Source organism: Tympanuchus pallidicinctus, unplaced genomic scaffold (genome assembly GCF_026119805.1).
Source record: "Tympanuchus pallidicinctus isolate F22 unplaced genomic scaffold, pur_lepc_1.0 scaffold6, whole genome shotgun sequence".
In the NCBI taxonomy this organism is placed as follows: Eukaryota; Metazoa; Chordata; class Aves; order Galliformes; family Phasianidae; genus Tympanuchus; species Tympanuchus pallidicinctus.
The window spans coordinates 21,183,093-21,206,479 of NW_026294780.1; the positions used below are offsets into that span (position 1 = coordinate 21,183,093).

At 43.1% G+C, this 23,387-nt stretch overlaps 1 protein-coding gene and 1 long non-coding RNA gene across 9 annotated transcripts in view; one reads left to right on the plus strand and one right to left on the minus strand.

Moving 5' to 3' along the window:
- Positions 1 to 23,387, plus strand: part of LOC128071612 (uncharacterized) — a 679,004-nt gene that overhangs the window by 184,368 nt on the left and 471,249 nt on the right. The window lies entirely within an intron of this gene.
- FARP1 (FERM, ARH/RhoGEF and pleckstrin domain protein 1) overlaps positions 1 to 23,387 on the minus strand; it is a 202,393-nt gene that overhangs the window by 5,112 nt on the left and 173,894 nt on the right. For 4 of the 8 annotated variants that reach the window (XM_052705858.1, XM_052705854.1, XM_052705856.1 and 1 more), the window contains 11 exons: positions 23,077 to 23,267; positions 21,269 to 21,358; positions 19,218 to 19,351; positions 12,299 to 12,380; positions 9,458 to 9,695; positions 7,550 to 7,680; positions 5,378 to 5,446; positions 2,332 to 2,421; positions 1,428 to 1,510; positions 947 to 1,059; positions 331 to 494 (listed from right to left, as the gene is read on the minus strand). In XM_052705858.1, the coding sequence (XP_052561818.1) occupies positions 331 to 494; positions 947 to 1,059; positions 1,428 to 1,510; positions 2,332 to 2,421; positions 5,378 to 5,446; positions 7,550 to 7,680; positions 9,458 to 9,695; positions 12,299 to 12,380; positions 19,218 to 19,351; positions 21,269 to 21,358; positions 23,077 to 23,267 (1,385 nt within the window). The remainder of the gene's footprint in view (positions 1 to 330; positions 495 to 946; positions 1,060 to 1,427; positions 1,511 to 2,331; positions 2,422 to 5,377; positions 5,447 to 7,549; positions 7,681 to 9,457; positions 9,696 to 12,298; positions 12,381 to 19,217; positions 19,352 to 21,268; positions 21,359 to 23,076; positions 23,268 to 23,387) is intronic. The other 4 variants (XM_052705860.1, XM_052705857.1, XM_052705862.1 and 1 more) reach the window with 2 other exon arrangements.

Sequence of the window (23,387 nt, forward strand, 5' to 3'; positions counted from 1 at the left end):
CTCGAGCAATGACTTAATGCCTCTATAAATGACAGCATTAAGGCCATTTGATCCGCTTTAAGTTTTAAAGACCATCAGCACTTTTTGGACAGTTCTTCCAGAAAATTACTGCTCTAATTGATTTTAAAAAGATGCACTAAGGCAGTGAAGTGTGCCTGGACTGACGAACTCGTGCTGCCGTTTGAGGTACAGGAGCAGTTTAGCAGTGCGCCTGCAACGTCCCCGAGAAGAAAACAAGGAACACTGCACTTCTTTAAGGAGGAGCAAAAAGGAAATTGTCATTGGAGAGAGTGTCTGGAGCTGCAGCGCAGACGGTTCTGAGGCCGATACCTCCACAGCAATACTAAAGTCGATCATTGAAACGCTGGTATTTCTGTGCCAGCAGACGTGCACCGTAGTGTTGCCACGGTGTGGTGACTGACGCTCGAGTGAGGTGCGGGATGCACTGAGGTCGTCCTCAGATTCCTGGTCTACAGTAGTTTCATCAGGAGACTCTATGAAATGCAGGGAGAAAGCATCTTTCTTCTTCTATGCAACAACATATGTAATCGGAAAAATTAAACAAATCAAATCTGGTCACAAGGTGGTGAACCAGTACACTTTTAGAAACAGTTTTGCAGAGATGCTCACTAGGTTATTTTTACATCTTTCTGCCAAAGACCACCGTGTCTGGTTGGTGTTTTTAATGCCTTACAAGGACAGGCATTGCCCAAGTCTCGTAAAACACTTCCTGACATCATTATGCTCAAATCACTTTCCTATTCAGTGAAACTTTCTGCTAACACCAGTAAGAACATTACAGTGGCAGACACATAAATATATGCATCCCTCAGCTTCAAATGCATTAACCTGACTTGTGGACAGCATATTTCACCACTCTGCTTAGAAGCAGTCGCCAACTGTACCGACTGAAATTAACCAAACCTCCTCTCCAGCATTTACTTACTGTTGTCAGGGGGGCTGCTGGCCAGCAGCTCGGGGGCAGGGTCGCTGCTTTTCTCTGCCAGGTCTATTGCCATCTGAATGTCCTCAATCCATTTGTCCATTTCAGCGCGGGTACTGACAATGAAAACTCAGGTTTTAATTACTCTCATCCAGGCTGAAAGCAAGCTCGAAGAAACAGTGCTAAGCTGAGCTTCCTTTTAATTCAAATAAAGACCTGAGAAGCTAACTGCTTTTCAAATAATTTAGCTTTTGTTCTGCCTTGCACAACTGCCACTCTATTTTGTCTCATTTGCTTTTTTATTTTTTGTTTTGGCTTTCTGTGGCTTTGTGGAAGAATATGCCTTGGAAATTGTTTTAGCAGCAAATCCCAACAAAACAACATCTACTGGCTCACCTACCTGTTCACACCACAGTGGGAAAGCCACAGAGAAGGACAGTTTACAGTTCAACAGTAACTATGTAGGCTGTCTCCATCAAATTACCTTGCCGCAATGATTATGGACTGCTGTTGACCTCGCAATGTTAGACAATGAGGAACCCCCCATTCCTCTTCACTGTCTTCAATCTGAGAGAGAAAAATCAAAATACAATCAGACTGTAGCAAGTAATTACTACTTAAGCTGGAACGGTGAACTGAGCAAACTCTTACCACTGGGGGGCAGCAAGAGGTGTTGAGAGAAAATAGTTACCTGTGGTATTGATTATCTAACAGTACGAAATACATACAAGAACATGAGAAGCTCCAGGGAAAATACAGGGGGAAACTGAAGTTTTGAAACTAGAAAAAAAATATTTCCTAAATCATACTGCAAGAAGGGGTAGTGCTAACGAGGTGCTACTGAGCTTAAACTGCCTATTTGCAAGGAGAACTGCAAAAGGGCTCTGAATGACGCACTGCTGCCTGCAGTCTCCCACTGCCTCAGCTTTAAGATACGCAGACAGAAATGTTAGGAAATAATTTTTCCACAGAAATGAAATCATTGCTAATGATTATTTGCCTCCAACAGTATGCCTATGAGCAATTGGTGATTAATCACTGGAAAGAACCGTGGTGTGATTTAAATTTGTGATTTAAAAAAAATAAAGGTCCAACCTCACAAAAATTATTCTGCATTATGAGGAAGCTGTCCCCCCAGACGTCCTTTTTCATTTTTGCCATGCAACAACCTTTGCACAGAAGGTTTCAAGACCACATGCTGAACCCAGCACAGACCTACCGAGCACTGTGCCTTGCCTCTGCTGAAACCGTAGAACAAACCCACAACTTCTCTAAACCTGAGAACAACCCCTTGCTACTGCTCTCACTCCACAAGCAATGGAGCAAGCAATTAAGATGGGACCTTACATGACCAAGTAAGCAAGAATACAAGCTCTTACAGTACTTACTGTCATGCCATACAGTGGCAGATGCCCATGGACTTTAAACTGATTTGATGCTGTCAGGCCTCTACTTGTGTACAATAAAATATCATTAAACTAAAAAGCAAGAAAAACCATTATTAGAACTACGAAAACATACACGTAGAAAAAATAATAATCAAAATAGTAAATACCAGAAAACTAATGAGTACTGGCAGTCCTAATGCATGAATCCAAAATCATAGAATGGCCTGGGTTGGAAGGGACCTCAAGGATCATCAGGTTCCAATTCCACTGCCACATGCAGGGCCACCAACCTCCAGATCTGGTACTAGACCAGGCTGCCCAGGGCCCCGTCCCACCTGGCCTTGAACACCTCTTGAACATCCACAACCTCTCTGGGCAGTCTGTGCCAGCACCTCACCCCTCTCTCTGTGAAGAACTTCCCCCTGACATCTAAACTAAACCGTCCCTCCTTGAGCTTAAAAACATTCTCCCTTATCCTATCATTATCTATCGGAATAAAATGTTGATTCCCCTTTTTATTATCTCCTTTTAAATACTGGAAGGCTGCAATGAGGTCTCCTCACAGCCATCTCTTCTCCAAGCTGAACAAGCCGAGCTCCCACAGCCTGTCTTCACAAGAGAGGTGCTCCAGCCCTCTGATCATCTTAGTGGCCCTCCTCTGGACCCGCTCTAAGAGCTCCATGTCCTTCCTGTACTGGGGGCCCCAGGCCTGGACGCAGCACTCCAGATTGGGTCTCATGAGGGCAGAGTAGTGAGGGACAATCACCTCCCTGCCCCTGCTGGCCAGCCCTCTTCTGATGGAGCCCACGATACCATTGGCCTTCCAAGGTGCAGGAGCACACTGCTGGCTCATGTTCAGTTTTTCATCCACCAAAACCCCCATGTCCTTCTCTGGAGTTACTCCAACCCAAGTGCAGAACCGTGCACTTTGCTATGTTGAACCTCATGAGGTTCACGTGGGCCAACCTTTCGAGTTGAGGTCCTTCTGGATGGCTTCACTTCCTTCTAATGTGTCAACCTTACCACTCAGCTTGGTGTCACTGGCAAATTTGCTGAGGGTACACTCAAGCCCATCAACGATGTCATTGATAATATTGTTATAATATAATATATGTTATGTATAATATAATATAATATTGTTATAATAATAATATAAGTTGAAGAGTAAATACTGGCTTCCACACCATCCCCGTATTACGTGTTGCTATCCCTGCCTTCCTTCCCAGCTAATCTCAGGCATATTCCGATAATTTTCCATTTCACATCTTCTAATATTTCATTTCTTTTTAATCTCTGGGTCAAAACTAACAAGGCACAGCAGTAAAACCAAATAAAACATTCCACACTCTGCAGCACTGTGAAGTAGAGGAAGATCAGCCTGTTTCATCACAGATTTTTTTTTCTGATTTGTGTGGGAAGATAAGAAAGCGTGGCCTCAAGAGAGAGGTGTCTAACCTTACTCTTTAGTTGGCTACCTCACACTCCACATATTCAGGAAGAAGCTGCAAAACCTGCTTCCAAGTAGATGACTTTAGGCAATTATCAAATGTTGAGCTGCATTATGTTGTGTGCTGTTATCATACAAGTGGTCAGTCATCACTGGCCATGGTTAAAAGAGGTTCTTCTCAAACATTACAGATGCATCAAGAAAATAATTCTTTGTGGTAGAAAGCATAACTCTCACTACAGTGCTGTACAACCCAACAGCAATAATTCATGAAGTGATACAGACCGGCCACTAGAGGGGGATTTTATTTTGCCAATAATTACACATGAAGCTGGAGTCACAGAAAATTGATTCGGGTTTTTATCTCCAAAAAAGATTCTGGTGATTAAGGCAGATGAAAGACTTCTTTGACAGTGTGGGTAACTGCCAAAAACTACGACTGACTTAAGAGTCGTGTCTTGATCTATTAACATTTTATACAATATCAAGGAATCATTTGGTAAGAACAACAGTGGTATGCAAGAAAATAAGCAGCGCATTCACTAGGCTCCCATTCTATTGCCTTTAAAGCTAGAGCAAAATCCCACCAAGACAAAACTGCTGGTTTTTTGTTGCGCTCATTTGAGAGAGCAAATATTGAATGTTTCATAAAATCTAGCATGCTTACAAGTTTTTCTGGACACAGTCTTCCCCTTTTGCCCACAAGAAGCCAAGGAAGAGTTTTCCTCTCCTGCTGCACTTACGCTTTCATATTCTGCCCCATACCCCTGGACTGTAAAATCCACTAACTCCACTGGGCATCCTAATCCCCCCGCATCAATGGCTGAGTCACAGCAGTGCTGGGTTCCTGGGAACAAATCAGTTTCCAGAAGAGAGGAGAGGAGACACCATCCTGAAAATGGGGTGAGAAAAAATATCTCTGAAAGAGTGGTGAGGGACTGGAAGGGACGGGGCCACCCAGGGAAGTGGTGGAGTAACCGTGCCTGGTGGTGTCCAAGACATGTGTAGATGTAAGTACAGAGAAACATGGTTTAGTGGGCAGTATTGGTGGTAGATGGAGAGTTGGACTAGATGATCTTAAAGGTCTTTTCCAGCCTTAATGATTGTATTCTATTCTATGATCCTTCCTAGTGCAGGAATTTCTCAATCTATCTCCAGGTAAATGGGCTGGAACTGGACGGTTTGTGGAGAAACGTGGCTCTGTAATGTGTCCTGAGAGCATTATGGGGATCATTTTTTACATCACCAGGAGTTACCTTTCATCTTCTTTTTGGGATATGTTCACTAACCCTGGTGCCACTTTCTTTTTTTTTTAATGACTCCGCTTTTATTTAAGACCATGTTGCTAGGAAGTATTATTTTAACATGGTATTCACAGTGGCATATGAAAATAACAGTGTTACCTTTGTAAGAAGCAGTCACAAAGAGAGTATTGGTTTTGGACAGGAACATGTTCTTAACAACCAGTGAGGTCACGTATTATGTTGATAAACGACCATTTAAAAATACTGTAAATCACATTCAAGTTTAACAGTTTGCTTAATAGTTGCCTATAGTTACATTTCAATATATAAATAAAAAAAATGCCTTCTTGCTTACCAGGAAAAACATGCGTTGCTGTAAACCTTTTCCAGACAACTTACTAAGGCTGCCCAGTCTAATGAACTCCTGTAGGAAGGAAATACAAAACAAATAGGCTTCTTTTTTTTTTTTTTTTTTTTGCAAAAATGTTCATGATTTATTAATATGCAAAATTAAACATGACTACTTGATGAACAAATCCATGTCAGCAGCATAAAAAGAGGGAAATGGATCTGGCAGCATGTGTTATCCTAGTGCAGGCTCCGTGAAGTTATACAGGGCATTCAGATCAAATTGTTAAGTGATGTCTAGGGGTTAAAGTAGAGGAAGAATAGCCCAATCTCAATTTTCAAAGGTCTGGGATTGCCTGGGTTTGTTGTGAACTATAATATAACCCACCTTCCCACGTATCTGAAACCCATCAAAACATCATTTTTCAGTCACTCCTTCCAGCCAAGAGATTTATATTTATTTATTACAGTCTTCTGAGGGTTGTTTTACTCCTATTGTGCATGTAAAAGGCAGATAAAGCACCAGAAACACCTGCAGCTTAGCAACAAACTGGCTCTTGAAGATTAATCTATTCCGAGAGATGCTCCTTAGCCTTAAGGTTGCTCTGATGTGTCCAGTCTATCTTAAGTGAAAGTTACTTTAAGTAGAGGTGCCTAGAGAATGTTGTCCCTTCTATCACAGTAAGCTCACGGTGCCAGAGAGACCATTGGAAGCCTTTGCTGACCACCAAAGCATACTAAACACAATCACTGTTTATGTTGTAATACCTAATGGTCACCAACAGCCTCAGCTTCACCACAGCCAAGCACTGCACGAGCTCACAGAAGAGCTGTGGGTCACTGCCATCTGCAAGCAGAACCGACTGTGGGATGCTTTACCACCCAGCACAGGAACCAGGATGGCAGCAACAGGCTGGGGCACAGTAAGGACAGTGGCTCCCTGAAGCCGTGTTGAGGACAGCTGATCACTGGCCTGGCAAGCATTTCTCCTCAGAGACATGGCATGGGGCCTCCTCTGGGCAGCCCAGCCAACGGCAGCAGTGGCCCGGCAGCACTGCATCCAGCCTGGCCTGCATCTGGCCCAGCAGCACAAAGCCTGGAGAACAGCAACCCACGGGCATCTGCCAGAGCCTGCTAGCCAAAATACCTGTGTGCAGCTCCCTTAAATACGTAAATTCTTACATAAACACGAGCACAGGTGTGCCATGAGCAGCCTCTTGTATAACCCCACAGTAGCACAAGGCAAGGAAATGGCACTGTGAGCAGATCTCAGGCCACAGGGTGCCTTAAAGCACTGCTGCATTTGCAATTCAACACAAAACTCACTTGGTTTTTTTCCATCTATTTCACAAAATGCACGAGGGGCAAGAACAGACTAGCAACGCATTTTCTGTTGTCGCAAGTCGTGTTTCTGTGTATTACACAGAGAAGTCAGGGGAGTGGGGAGAAAAGCACTTTGACAACAGACAACTCTCAAGCTCGAATGCACAGATATATGTACACAGAAAAGCAGAAAAGGCTACAAATTCTGCAGAGGGCCACTTATACTGAAATAAGCCTCTGTTTTTAAAACAGTACAGCAGGAAAAATGGAAGCGACGTCCGTATTTTTATAACACAATTAAAAGTGTTTACTTAAGGCAACACTGTCTCAAAAATCATCGCCTAACATTACATGTAGACTAAAGAGACTGCTTGTCCTCAGGGTCATGAGTTTCAGAGCCAGGCATCGTGACCAGGCTGAAGGTCCTCCAGCACAAATGTCTTGCTTCTCTTTAATCTGCTATGCTATAGCACTGATGATTGGGTAGAGAAAAAAAAGAGAGAGAATAAAGGGCAGAAAGAAATGAGGAAATGCTCAAGCTCTGAATGCTGTGATAAATATTGCATTTTTACTGCCTCCTGTAATAGACATTTGGAATTGCCTACAGCCATCCAAATCTATATATAAGATACCGTAATAAAATCTGTAAAAAGATAATAAAGATGATAGCTTCTTCCTGCTTTGAAGACTGCTGTTTTCTACGGTATTATTATGTTTACATACAACAGTTTTTGGTGAGAGAAAAATGTTCATATGAGGAAAGGCAGTCTGACAGATGCTCCTAGGAACCAGATTTCTAAAATACATCTAATGCTTTGAAATGGCATCACACCTCAATCACCATCCTGCTACTTACCCTTCCTGGGATCACCAGATTGTCAATGCCTATCAAGTCTTTCTTGAGTTCATGCAGCTTCTGGAAGTTCTCCATCTTTATCATATTGCCATGGAGCTGTGCCACCATTTCAGTAATCTCAGCCAAAGCAGCTAGAGAAACAAAACCATAAAATGCTTTTTATAAATTTACAAAAAATATTTAAAAAGAAAGACTTCTCTCTGCAGAAAGCAACTCGTGAGCACCACTCATCCTCGGGATACCCTTTTCCTTCACAGAGTAAACCTACTCAGGCAGACTGAAAACCTTATAAACTCTGGGCATCATCTTGTTGAGTGTGGACAGTTGTATAGTAAAGATACAGACCATTTCTCCATCTGAAAGTTTGCTCTACTTCAGCTACAGAAACTAGAGATACTCAAGTCAAATTACAGCATCACTGAAGAGGTTCTACTATCTAACTAACTTAGGGAATTAGGCACAAAATCACTTCATCACTTTATCTTTTCTGGGGGATCAGCTCACAGACTGGCTCCCAGTGCCATCAGCACAATCTGGATACATCCAAAAGGATAGGCTATTTTTAAATAAATGTTAAAAAAACTACAAGGAAGAAAAAACCTCTGCATCACTGACAAGGCACCTGGGGTTGCTGTCCCTTCCCATGCTGGTTTCTCCCTCTTCTGTCCTGGGAGAAGTCACAGAATCACAAGTTTATTTCCAAGATCACAAATGAGCCAGTTATGACAATGCTTATAAAACAAGTGTGGGTCCCAACAGACCGAACTTTTCAAATCCCATTTTAGCAGATGTTTTCCAGACTTTAGTATTTTGATGATTGTTCTATGGTTACTTTCCATATATATATATATGTATATGTATGTATATGTATGTATATGCATGTATATACATGTAGATTGGCATGAACATGTCCTACAATAGTTAACCCTGGAAACACAGAATAATCCAGTATCACTTCAGTAAATGATGACCTCTATAGTCTTTGGAAGCAAAGACCTTAACTTCTTGAGCTCTTTCAGGCAGTAGCTACATTTAGGCAAGCATTTTTGTCACACAGACTACTGTGGCAGTTCTTATTACCACAGGTCAAGTTACCTCCATATTTTGTGCACTGCCTACACGGCTCTCCATGCACAGCAGCCAAGGGAATGCAGCCAGTCAGCTCAGCTAATACTGTGTAGCTGGGAGCGGCCACACTGAGCACAGCCCCCTGCCCACATCCTGCACTGAGTGGCAACCATGCAGGTAACAGTTATCTTCAAATGGAGACAGTACACAGTGGGATGGGATACCAGCATATACAAAGAGGAAAGCAAATTAAAAAAAAAAAAAAGCAGTGACCTCAGACTACAGGAGGAGAATTTATTCACATTTAGAATAAACACCACCATCAAAAAAACCACCCCAATAGGTTGGCAGCTTTGAGTTCCTGAAACAAATCGTGGAAGTTGTAATAGAACAAAGTGTCCACCTGGAAAAATAATATTCTCCTTAAGACTGTGTTAAGACACAACAACAAGCAGCCACGTGGGGTCAGATCAAGGGTTCACCTGGGCCAATACTCTCTGTTACCAGCAGATATCTAGGGAAAGCTGACAATAAAATTAGCACATCTGGCATATCCTCCATGTTCTCTCCCAACTATTTTCAGCTTAAGGGACTTCCTGAACTGCATGTCGTTTCTGTGTACTTAATAACCCCCAGCAGATTTCTCTTCCAAGTGTTTGTCCACAGTGTGCCATAATGTGTATACGAGTGCAACTCTAATCCTACTGCTTCTGGCCTTCTGAGTGATTGATTTCGCAACTCAACCCTGTTTTAATTAGGCTGTAAGACAAAAAAAATTGTTTGTACATGCATCTCCAACATTTCCCAGCTCTGGGAATTGATGTCTTATGCCTTGCTTACCTCTTGAATCCCTGAAATCTGTGTGGTTTGGTGGGTAATGTTTGCAAAGCCTCTCCATTATCTGCTTGTAGTGCATAAGTCTGTGTAAAGGTCTGAGCAGGAAGGTATTGAGAGGCAAGTAGCAAACTTTCTGTAGCTCAAAGTCCCTGCAAAAGGTCTCCAGCTTGCGAGAGTTCTTGATTCCATTCTCCAACTCAGTTAAAATCTCATCGTGCTTCCACAGGTGAATTGTCAGTTGCTTAATAGCCACAAAGAAAGAAAAAGCATATGGTAGAGCTATTAGCAAACACTGAGATGTGACTCACAACCGTTCACCCACACCTATACCAGAAAAAAATCTATCATAGCCACTGGGATTTTGCAAACAAAATCACTGTGCAACACAGTGGCTCTGATATGTATCTGAAAAGAAGAAATATCATGACTAGTGTGAAGTACATCCCTCATCCCCTCTGCATTCCCCATAAGACAAAGCACATGAGTGAACAGAGCTAACTGTCTCACATCAATGAGAAATCCAAAGGCAAAGAGATGACACGAACACAGCTCATACAAGCAGGAGCAACAGAGAGAGAGACAGCATGGACACAGTAGCAGGAAACAAAATTGGATTTCATAGAGGATGCAGGTATTTAGGTGCGGCATCTCTTTGGTGCCTTTGAAAAACTGAGACATGCAACTGGATCTCTAGCTTCTGTACCCCTATTATTAATGAGAAATTGCATCTCCTGGGATTCTGAACAAAATATACTGGAATTGGTGGCAGAAATGGCTAAGTCAGAATGCTCCATCCTTGCCTTACATCCTCTACTGCTTAGTGCAGTTCATAACATGATCTCACGGGCAGCAGTAGTTATGCATCAGTGAGTGACTGAAGTTTGCAAGGAATACACAATTCCACTTAGATTACAGTACCACAGACTCTGCTGGGTCCCATCTAAAACAATTTTAGATTAAACAAAAAGCAGTTTTTTGGCTTTTTTTTTTTTTTTTTTTTTTCTAACCAAGTAACACAAGGGTTTTGTTTGTATTTTGCAAAAGGTAAATAGATTCCTCAGGCAGCACAGAGCTTCTCTGAGCAGCTAGATAAGGTTTTCCAACACTTGGTAGAATATCATCCAGCAACAAAACAAAATTAAATGGGTATCCTGAACGGACTTCAGAAAATAGTTGGGTTTAATCTAAAGCTCCTGATTCTTGACACATTTTCAATCCATTCCCTTTCCCTTTGATATGTGGTATCTTTCCTGGAAATATCGTATCTCTGCAGGCAAGCTGCTTCCCCCATACACTGTGTATTCACCCTACAAAGATACTGCAGATCCTCAGGACAACTTCAGAGGCTGCCCATTAGTTATTTGTTCCTGATTTTCCTCCTGTGCTAATTAAACAAGGATTGTCAGTTTTTGGGTGTTTTAACAGGGCTCATGACAAAGATATAGAGTTTTAACTAACTCTATCACTTTCTAGGCAGTTCCTAAGGTCAAACTGGGTTTTGCCCCTTTATTCCATGTATCTGTGCTTATCAGTAATAGTTATCAAAGCAAATGGAACAAAATCCTCTAATGGGAAAGAGAACAGTGAAGGTGAAAGCAAGCCAGCGGGTTTACATTACATTGTATAGAATCCTTAGACCAGGTGCAGAAGGACCAGATCAGACAACCAAGGACAACACTTAATACTACAAGGTACTGAAAGCAGAAAGACAATTTGTCAAAAGCTTCCTGTGGTTCCAAAAACTGTATAAAGGTGTGCCCCTTTTGAGAGGAGGGGTGGGGTGTAGGAAAGCCCCCTGTGTTTCTTCTGAGGCATCCGAGTTGGGCCTTGATGGGAAAAAGCTGCTCCTATTGTATTGGTGACAAAGCCGCCTGTGTGTCGGAGGCTGTACATCAGGATTTCTGTGTTCCCTTTTACTCATTCTGTAATGACTTCCATGTCATTTAACCTCTCCACACATCCGTCTGTCCTTCTTAACGCCAAGCTTTACATACACTGCTCACACACGTTCTTTGGCTTTAAGCTTTAAAGAACTGAGAACTAATTATTCTCATTCATTCAAGAATTTTTCATCTTACTTGGTGCTGTGGTGCACAAGTAGAAATTCTCAAAATCAAACCAGAACCCAGGTTAAGGTCAATGCTCCTGCAATATTTAAATACTTTTATTTGCATACACAAGTGGGAACAGTTGGCTTCTGAAGATCCTCTTCAGACATACAAATTCTGATGTGTTACTTGCAAGAATAAAGAACTGGAAACTACATTCTCTTCAAACTCTGTTTATTGTTCCAGTAATTAAAGGGAGCTTATAAACAGGAGAGAAATCAACCTTTTACATAGGCAGATAGTGATAATACAAGGGGGATTGGTTTTAAACTAAACGAGTGGAGATTTAGGTTAGATGCCAGGGGGAAATTTTACACTCAGAGGGCAGTGAGGCTGCCCAGAGCAACTGCGAGTGCCCCATCCCTGGAGATGCTCAAGGCTGGTTGGATGGGACCCTGATCTAGTGCTTGATTTTGTGGTTGGCAACCCTGCCTTTGTTAGGGGCTTGGAACTAAACGATCTCTGAGGTCCCTTCCAGCCCAAGCCATGCTGTGACTCTGACTGTTCCTAAATTTGGAGAGGGAGTTGAGGAAAAAGGCTGAGAAGTTTAGTCAGCTTGCAATTCTGCAATCCCAGTGCTCCCCAAACACATGATACTTCATCGAAGGAAACATGTATAGCATAAGCTTTGATTACAACTGGCGAAACCCAGCACAGCAGGCAACATCACACAAAAATGAAATGCAGGCTCATCCTAATCCATGTGAAAACATAATAGTTATGAGATCATTCCTACCTTCATATTCTGAATGTTCTTTAGCATAACATCCCCGATTCTTTGGTGACCTCCTTTAATGTGGGCATTAGAGCGGCCTTCCCTGTCAGCAACAGAAAGAGCACACAGGTTAGTCAAGCAATATAGCCATTTGTATAATCACTTAAGGCACAGAAAGGAGCCCAGCAGCTCATTTCTTTCTGGCCCTAGCCCTCTGCTCAGCAGCACGTGAGGTGTTTTCCAAACAGGACTCCTGGGGCCAGCAGGCCTGGCAGCAGCATGGCCATCACTTCACAGGATCAGACTTCTAAAGAGAATTGCCAAGGTTTTTAAATATATTAAAATATTTTAAATATTTTAAATAAATGCCTCAAGAAAAAGTAAGGCGTCATGACACATGGGCTTATAGCAGAAGGACTCCACTGTTAAGAACACCAAAAACAAGAAGATCCCACTCTGAAAATCTTCCTGCTTTGTGTAAGGGACGACGGGACAGAACACTCTACCCAGCACCTGGGTTTGACTCATGAGCATTACATGCTGGCAGGGAATTAATTTTCAGTATGTCACTTTTGGTATCACAACTGCAAACCACTCCCTCCCGGCCAGCTGTGCCTGGGTGGGTGCTGCCTCTGGGAGAAGCTCAGCTCCTGAAAAAGACATTTCTGCTCCAAACCCATGCGTGAGACAGGCAGGGATGCCGCACACTGAATGGATCCAAACACATCTTTGAAAGAACACAGGAGGAAAAAGCATGAGCATAAGAACCACACTGTTCCAATTAAGTTAGATTTTCCAAAGGAAACCAGTGGGGGGGGAGTGGGGAGTGGGTAAGAGGAGAACCACTGCATCCTTCCCTTCCCAATTGCTAATACTGCTTCCAAGTTTCCTGCAGGGTGGCTTTTTTTCATGCTGTCCTTAATGCTTTAAATCCAGTGCAGTTCCCACATCTGCACACTGGGAGATCGATCTGCAGGCAGGGCCACTGCAATTCAGCCAAAGCAATGCACTACCATGGGAAAGAGCAGGAATACAAGCAACTTCTCAGTGAATCCAAGAATAACAGGACCTCTTTTTTGTGTTATCGCTGGTGGATATATTGGCTTTCCCCAATTTCAGGTTCTATGTGGGCAACGAAGGAACAAAAGGAAAATCAGATGGTAAAACTCTGCATTCCTCAGTATCAACATTAGCCAGAGAGGTCCCACACTCACCAAATCATAGAAGATACTGCTGTTGTTAGGAACATACTATTCACTGGTAAGACAATTAAAAAAAAACATACAATGTGTACATTTTAAATCTCTACATTATTCCATGAGTATATTCTGACACATATTTTGTTTTGTAAAGATCCTTGGTGGATAACCTCCCTGTGAGCCCTTCTAACCAGGAAATGCAGAGGGCACGGCTTGAGGATTCTGTGTGGTAACATTCCCCACTTCATCCTCTCATAGACAAAGGGACTCAGCTGATAAACAAGGGGTTGCTCCATGTTCATCTAAACAATATCCAGTTTCATCGTCTGTGTTTAATTATGTCCTATTGTGTTAAGTCCCTCAGGCACTCACACGCGTATGTAAACAAGAAAAACACAGTTCCCTACAGGACATTTTATGTTCTTCTGAAACCAAAGGTTATGCTGCGTAGGAAGCTGGGTTGTGTTAGTGGTGACTGTAAGAAGCATTTCTAGTTTTACTGAATCACTACGTTAAAATAAACACTGCCATAGACAAAACACTCTTAAATTATCTACAATGCGAAGAACAACAGAGGTATGTATGGGTGTTACAAGATTACTGCTTCTGAACTCTTTGAGGACAGAAGGCTGGTCTATAGTAAATTGCTGTTCCGATCTCAAGGCTGCACATTAGCTGGTTAGAACACTCCTTGCCAATTCCATACCCACCAGCCAACTGCTCAAAGGCTGACCCCAATCCTACCAAAGTCACAGCGAGTGCGTCCTCCGGCTTTGTGAACTCAGCTTACATTTAGTGCAGTTGTTCCTTGAGCAATCTTTATTTCCTAAAAGCTGGCCCTCTGTCCTCTCTTCAGCTCAGCCAGCACTGACTGCTTGCACAGCATCTCATCACATCAGCCACACGCATGGCGTCAGGAACATTCCCTTCCATTAGCTTTTGCCCGATGCTGCTTTTTTTCTAACTGTATGGGCTTTCATCTTGCTCGGCATCTTGGCAGAGAGACAAAGAGGGAGGCAACAGCCCTTCTCCAGCTACTGGCTAATCATACCAGAGAAGTAACCTGTGCTGAAGGCAGACAAGTACTTCTAGAAGAAGTAAAACTCTAAGAAAATCCAGAAACTTGATGGCTGGGTCAGCAGGGCTGAGTTTTCCAATTAATTTTCTAGCTTCTCAGTGCACATCACTGAAAAACGAATTAAAGGAAATCCCAGGTCAGCTCATACTACTCTCAGTCCTCCAGGATGGCCAACAGAAGGAATAAAAGTCTGGTGATGGTGGGAAGGCAAAAAAGGAAGCAAAGGCATCTCATCTCATTACAGATTTATTTCCAGATCAACATAACAATTTAAATTGCAGCCCTTTAACTGCAGCAAAAAAATGTTATGCAGCAAATTACATTTGCAGTGCATGACCTCCTGCTACAGGCTTAGGAACAGCATATCCTCCTGGATGGCAGAGCTCATCTTTAAGCACTTAGATGCTTCAGGCCTTCCAAGAGTACTACTAACTAAAGTTCTATCATTAAGCCATATCTTTAACATTCACCATTAAAGCTGGTTGTTATACTAGCTCAACTGTTGGCACTTGAGCATGTAAGAAGGCAGATAAGGATTGCAGCTTTATTTATATAAACTGTTTATCAGGCTGTTTTTCCAGACCACACGTACTACCTCCCCAACAAAAACGGGTTAATAAATCAGCATTTAGCTCATCTGTCTGACACCTCCCTGAGTGCTTTTTATTACAGGTTTTCAAACTGTCTCTCAAGAATCCTGATTGAGCCCTTTCCTTTCATATGCTAAGATCTAAGAGCTTCCTTGCAAATTACCAGCCACATATTTCTCAGCCACATCTGCTAGAACCCAGCAGCAGCCTTCCTCAGAAGTGCCTCTGAACAGGAACTCAAATTGGTGGCTTCCCTGTGAGAAGATGAATCTGCCCACATTTCTTGAAAGCACGTTAGGCTTTTTCTTTCCAGCACATGAATAAGGCCCCAAACACCAATTCACACTTCCTGCTTCATAGGGCAGACATGGCTATTCTGGCTTGCCCTGGCATCACTTTCTGCAGAGCCTAACGGTCGACCAAGAGGGAAATTCATGGTTTTCCATTTGCCACATTCTGTCAGAATTAACAGAAATCAGTTTGGAAACCTTGAATGCAAACACTTGAATGGGTGTGGGAAGACAAGCTCAACTTTTTGGCAGGAAAATACTGCGTGTGGCCCAAATGACTGGTCCCTCAGACAGCTTACATAAATGAAGGAGTGGAGTCCAAGTGACTGCTCAGAGTCAGCTGGCCAGATGCTAATGGAGCATGTCATGCTGCACTGTCCACACCTCTTCCTCCTCAACATAAAACCTCCAGGCCCCAGACAATAAGAGCCAGCTTTAAGACACTGAGATACTCCTCTCCTAAAGAGAAGCAAGAAGGGCTGGGGACTCCTTTGATGGACCATGCTATTGCTGATCTGGTGATGCCACGCAGTAAAAGCACTGGGAATCTGCTCAGCATTTGGCCAGAACGAAACTCTGGCTGCAAAAAATGCAGCAAATCCCAATTTTCTGCAGTTGGCTATTGGTGTCAGCATCAGTTCACACCTTGTTAAAAACGTCCTCACTGGGATCTTCTGTTCTTAGTATGAAAAATGGGTGAGTTGTATAAAGAAACAAATCAGTCCTGCCAGAATCCATAACTGGATCAAAAGTATACCAGCCCTGTAGATACTCAGTAGCAGATTCAAAAGCTCAGAAGCTATCCAGCAAGCCAGAAATGCTTTTAAGAATATGCATAACTTGAGCTTCTTTGAGCCAAATATTAAAAAATCTATTGATGTTTAAATAAATTGAAAGCACAGAGTTATCTAACAACTATTATGAGCAATCTTCTTTTGGCCTTAGTCCCTTCACAGCCTTTTTACAGAGTATCAGTTTCAATGTGACCCAAGGTATGAGCAGGGACAGCTTTCTGCAGGAACCTCCAACACACAGCAAAGAGGCTTGGAGGACACCTCTGACAAGCAAAACAATGCCCAATCTGCACTGCCTACACACAGCATCCTAGGAGCTCTGATAGCACACCTGAGGAATGGGGGCTTCTGGGAGCTTGATAAAGTCTCTTACACTTTTATCCAAAGATCTTTTATTTCTGATGAATGCAGAGCACGCTCGTGTCTCACCTTCCTTCCCCAATCTCTGGTAAAAGAGCTGATGCAGATAAACCAGATATAAATGAGCTGGCTTGCATCCTGCAGTGGTGTCACAGAGCTCAGTGGCAGTCAGACTCACAAGGACTGCATACCTGCTTTAAGGTTGGTCAGTGCTCTGTGTTGAAACCACTGGCTTAAAATACCCAGGACAAAAGGCACTGGGACGATCACAACAGCATGGGTGTCGAGCTAAGTGACCTTCATCACACTGCTGGAGAAACTCCTTACTGTGTTGCTATTTTACACACTGAGAGCTGATTTTTGTCACTCATCATTTAATTAAACAGTAATCTCTACAGGATAAGAGTTTATTGCTTGCAACTTATTTCAGCATCCGTGGCATATAAAAACACCGACACCTCCAAAACAACACCTGCCAGCTAGTCTGCCTCCCCCCACAGTTTCACATATTCAAATCTTCCAGAACTTTAAAAAGCAAACATTTACACAAGGTAAACCCAAGCTGTCAGCTGCCAGCTGGGTCCAGACCGGGAGCAGTAACGTGACTGCTTTTCTGTCACACGAATCAGAGCAGCTGACAGAGAATTCACAGTGGCCCTACATTGATCACAGAAGGATGTGCAATAGCTGATCTGCCAAAGTCAGATTGAGGTGCCCAGCTGGAGCAAAGTTACTTCATCAGAGTATTTTTAAACTGCAAACCAAGTTCACAGCAGATCAGCACTTCGTATCGTAGCAAAGCTGTAGTTTTAATATGGCACTAGGAGTCTTAAAGTGAGGTTCACTGTTCTATGAAACCACAGCCACAGCCAAGGATAAGTTAGAAAACAAAAGGCTAACTCAGCTCTAAAAGAAGTTAACTGAAGAGGGGGGAAATAAAACTCATTAGGAGTTTCCTCTTCCAGCTGAATTTCCCAGATACTGCATTTTCACTTCAGTGCCCATGTCTGGGGACCTCCCATGGGGCTGCGGAGTTTTGTCCCTAATGTGCACAAACTAGAAAACGTAAGGTCTTATTTGCAGTCTTTGAACCTCTTGTGGAGTTCAAAAGAGACTTGCTTTCTATTTTCTCTATTCTCTAAACCCAATCGCCTTGGGTTAGGCAGTTATTGCAACATAATTCAATTTCGAAAAGCATCGCATCTGAACAGGAGGTTGGCATGCACCTGTATAACACTAGCAACCAGAGCATACAGGGGGAATCTACTTCAACATGTGCCCTAGGAATGAGCACGCATAAAGCTCTCTATATGAGACTGGTCTGGTAGAAAGCAGAATTTGAACTACAGATCTTCCTTTTCTCACCACATGTCCTTCAACCCCATTTCAAGAGCTGTTAATCCTACAGTGTGGGTGGAGAAACAATCACAACTTCATTGCATTTGAAAAAACCCTCTCAGTGAACCTGCCATAAGTATTCCTTGCTGAAAAGCAATTAATACCAGCAAGTATCCTGACTCAATTAAAACAGCAGCAGCTGCCCAATGAAGAAAAGGACATGCAGGCAGGGTTGCTGTGCAGTAGGCTTATGTAAAGCATCAACCACAAAGTGATAGCTGAGGATTTCAGCTCTAAGAGGCAATATCACATTCCTTTCCCCAAAAGCACACACTAATTATGGAACTACAAGGTGGGTTTGGAGAGTATCAGTCTGCAGTGTGCTGTGCTCTCACTCAGCGACCTTGTCCACTACAACACAAGAGCTAAACTCAGGCACTTTAAGATTATGTCTTGCTTTTGCTTTGATTCATTAGTTACACAGACATTAAACTGATTGGCACTCATCTGCTCTGCCTGCAAGGTACACTTTCACTGCTCTCACAGAGTTTTCCATGGTCACTTTTTCTAATTGAGTAGGAAAAGTTGGCTCCTGGGACCTAAGATAACCCACCAGAGATGTCTACACAGAAAATAACAATCCAGTACAGACAGTTCTAATCACAGCAAGGAGAGGGCTTCTGTGTGCCACGTCTGCTCCGATGTTGCTGATTAAATGCATTGAGTTAGAGCACTGCCAGGGAAGAATTACTGAATTCACAACTATTCCACACACACGCCATGTTTTGTTGCTGCTATTCTAAGGATAGATAAATTTTAAGCCCAGTGTAATCTTCTGATAGTCCATTCTTCTCTGCCTGTTGTAGGGTGCACTCTGAGAGTGCTAAGTATGAGGTGCTGTGCAATAGGCTGCTGCTCTCTGAAATTTCTCTCAGCTTAGCCCTAATAAACAGAAACAGGATTTGGTCCTTCACCTCCCCCTCTTTATTGCTCATAAGCCTTGCTTGCAGGAGGGCAGCCATATAGGAACACTGACATTTGCAATAGAAAGCTTCATGCAGTGTTACAATGTCATATGTATGTACCTGACTGAGACATGAGAACAATAGGGTTTGTCAAGTAAACATGAACAAAGCATGACTCAATATATGCAGCCTGCTAACAACCAACATTTATAGCTTCACAAATGAATCACAACAATCAAATCACAGACAGTGAGCAAAAAAAAAAGGGAGTGCAAGAGTGCTAGGGCACATGAAATAACTGCTAAATAACAAAAAAATAATCTTACCACAGAGCAAGTCTCTGCTCAATTTCCTTGAGAAAGCCAGTGTGAAATTTGTGCAAAGGTTCAAAGTTGGAGAATATGAGATTTTTCAGAGTCTCGGGCATGCAATCCTCTTTACTCACTGCACTCTGAAACCACTACAAACAGAAAAGAAGTACAATTACCAAGGGGGTGGCATGCAGCAGGTATGACCATCACTGTCTGCACGGAACACCTAAGACCTAACCCAGTAGGGAGCTTTCCAGCTGGCATTAGGACCTAATTCCAGCTACCCCGACACTCCCACCTCCCAAACTGGTGGTCAGGCCCTGCATGGGTGAAAAAGAAACTCCCTTCCTCTTTGCCATTACTGATCAAATCTCAAAAATTCTTTTCAAGCCCAAATTGGATTTGCAAATACTGTAGGTACAAGAGAATTTTCTCAAGAGATTACTTGGGAGTGTTCCAGTAAAACCACAAAATACACTCTGCATTTTACTTTGCTGAGCTCTGTCTGAAATCCCATTGACAGGAGTTAGGACAGTAAACACTAAAGCTCACGGTGCTGTTCACAAAGAACTGTTCTGCAAAGTGAACCAGTAGCACAGCATGTTGCACTTTCAGGGCAAGATGCTGGGAGCATGAAGCAGGAGAGTCAGGCCCAACGCTGTTAAGACTGCAACAGGCTCCTGCTCAGTTTTCATTTTACTCTGGGAGACACATGGGTGATGTAAAACCAGAGGACTATAGGGCTTGCTGGACTGAAGAATTACAGGCCCACCAAGTCTCATTCTTCATGCATGAAACTTGCTCTGTCTTTTCTAATGACACTGGCTGCTCGTTCTCTCCCAATGGCCTCCTGGTCCAGAGACCTGCATGGCACAGCTGATGGGTCTCATTATTGAGCTAAGATCCTTTCTATGGCTCTATTCAAATTTGCCTGCTACAAGGACGAAGGGCTGGGTGGCAGTTTGACCTAAGGCAGAAACTTGCAGGGAGCTATGAAGAGATAAAACTTGCTGCTTCTGCAGCTGCTGAGTGAAATGAAAGATGAAAGCAGCACATCTGTTGTTAAGACTGCAGCAATGATCACTGTCCCACACCGCCTGGCATCTCTGCAAAGCCAGGATCAGTAGGCAAAAAAGCCACAGCTATCCTGCTGGCTCTAACAACCATGCTACTCCAGCTTACATCAGCTGTGTCTAATGTGGTGTCAGATCAACTTCATCTGCCATGTGGTATCCTAGACTAGAAGAGAAACTGGGGAGGTGTCTCTTCCTGGTTCCCCACCGGTAGCAACAGACTCTTCTCTGCAGCATGTCCTCTTCACTGCAACATTTGATGCACCAAGAGCCAATGCACCCTTAATGTACAACCTCACAGACATTCACACACTGGGCAATTAAACATCTGGGAAGTCTGGAACTGACAGAACTACTGAAATACCTTCAGAGGGTTTGGACCCAGCTCCCTCTCACAGATAATTATTGTTAAGGTCATATCTTGCATAAGTTACTCTTGAAAATTAAATAGGACTGTTGTGTGTGCAAAGAAGGCACTTGTCTCAGTGACTTTAATAATCACACACTGATAAGATGCTACAAAACAGTAAGTTATTTAACAGTGAATTCTGCTTAGTGAAAAGTCAGAAACATTCCAATAGGTGCTCTACCATACCTGATGTTAAATGGGAGGCATTTAAGCCAGAAGGAAACATTAGTACGACCCCCTAGAGAGCAACTTCACTTTTAATAGAAATCATTGTAATTACTAAAAATGCCTGAGGGTTTTCAACCACAAAGCACGAGAGCAAGAAAGAATAACTGAACTGTGTTCCAAGCTCCTCAACCTGAAAGAGTTTCATAGTGTATGTTACTAACCACAGGGCAAACCTTCACTTTCTGCTTTTTGTGTTACTTCCTCCCTAGAGTTGCACTCCTGCGCACTGCAGAGAATACCTACAGCGCAGCACATAAAAGTAGTGTGGAACAGTTATGATGTTTAATGGAGCGGGTGAAATACTACTGCTGACTGCAGCTTCACATGTTCCATCAGTAATGCTAAAGTAAACATACCGATGTGATGACTTCAAGGTCCTTCAGGTACGTTCGTTCCGTGGTTGCTACCTCTTTAGCAATGAAGTAAGCCTTCTCAGTTGGGAATCTCTGCAAATTGCAAACACATTTAGGTTTTCATCTGCTTTTATGGAGCTGCTTTCTGTAGAAAAAAAACTGCAGACAACAATCACCGAGAGAGTTACAAACTAGTGACCCTTGCTTGTGGCTGCTGGGACTCATGCTTGACTTTTCATAAGCCCTGAAGCCCTGGAAACAATTCTGCATGCCAACACAAGAGAGCAAACATCTATGGATTCTTCAGAGATTTCTTTCTCCCATGAGGTTTTCAAAGCTGATGTTCTTTTTGGCTTATTGCACACCTGTAGGGCACGACATGCTCTGGAGTTCCCAAAAAAATCCTCTGCAGGTTAGGCAACCACTTGAACCACATCTGACAAATGCTGCAAAAAATTACTGCCTGATTATTACAGGTTTCACTGTCAGAGTAAGAATCTATAGCAAAATACTCAATAAAAAAATCAAATCCAGATGATTTTCTCAGTGCAGCTGGAAAACTTAGCAGTGGGAGAGAGGAAGCATATTTTATAAATTTCAAATTTCAGAAAAAAAACAACCCAACTAATTTTTCTGTGTTATCCAAAGAGGCAAAAGTGGTTTTGCCTTCTCAGCTCTTGCTCTGTACTGCTCACGAAGCTAAAAGGAAGATCCATAAATCTTTTGCTCTGTGCTTCCTCCCTGAAGATCAGCACCTGAAAGGGATGCGAGGCAAGACCATGCGGGCATCTCCCAGTCAGAGTATAATGCCATGGGAACCATCATCAGCTGGTATAAACTAGAACAGTCTGCTGCTGTACCTTGGGCTGGCAGGGAGAACTGTGAGTCTACTAATAGATTCTTGGCTTTTCTTCTCAGATTTCTCTCTCACATCTTCCATACACATGCCGCCACTTTCACCAAAGCCAGCTGAGTTCCTACCTTTTTCCTCCTGAGATGCTTCCAGCTCAGGAAAAAAAAAGCAGGCAACAGATGCACAAGCATAGCCTGCCTCTTCCTGCAGCACAGGAGGGATGAGCTGGCAGACACTGAGAATACCCTGGCTCAGACAGAATCACTTCTGTCACTGAAGACAGTTTTGGATGTGATGCTCCCTTATGGTTTTGCTGCAGTGATGGGGCTGAGCCAAACACTTCCAGCTGAGCACTGCAGGCTGGAGTTCAAAGAGAGTATTTTCCACTCCTGAATGGTCCCAGTGTTGCTCCCTGAAGGGATACACTGGGTTGTATGCTTCCACACAGGCTCTACACTGCCCCATTTCTGTTACCTGGAAATTCTGCCTCCAATACCACACTGGATCTAACTGTTATGTTACATCAAACTACTAAACTCCTCTCCCTAAAAACAAGCCAGATTTATAAGGGACCCTATCAAAAAAACCTCATAATGAACAGTCACCCAAAGGATTGGCCCAGCTCTATCCCACCTTATGGGCACGAAGCGTTTCTTCTTTCTGCTGCTTAAAGAGGAGCTAACTCCCTAACTCCCACACCTCTGTTCAGGAGGATGAATCCAGGCTTCTGAACTCTCAGTTGCAGCTCCTCTGTGGTTCCCACTCTAAACTGGACGCTCAGCCTCAAAAGCACAGGGAGCTCTTGGATATATCACGACTGAGGGCAGCAGACACCAAGTGGCCCAACTCAAGTTAATTATGTGGATCTATGATGAGAAAGCTGCAAGGGGCGTAGATATTAGCAGCTTTGACAACAGCAGACAGAGAAGAGGGTCAAAGCCCAATGCCTTTGCCTTACCTTTTTTTTGACCTCTTCCTCTTCCTCAGTCCTGATGCATGATGGGTCATTCAGCAAAGGGCTTATCAAGGGAGATGACTGCTTGGCATCAGGGCTCAAGTTTGGAGATAATGACATGTTTGCCACTGATGGTCCTCCTTGGGAATTGATGGAAAGCTCTGACAGATGAGGGCTGCCAGTCAGAGAACCTGCTAAAAAAATGGTACAACAGAAACCAGTTAGGACACGCTCACTCTATAAAGTACAAAAAAATTACTACCTTAAGTTGCAGCACGTGCAATTACACTACAATACACAGCCACCAGGGTCCT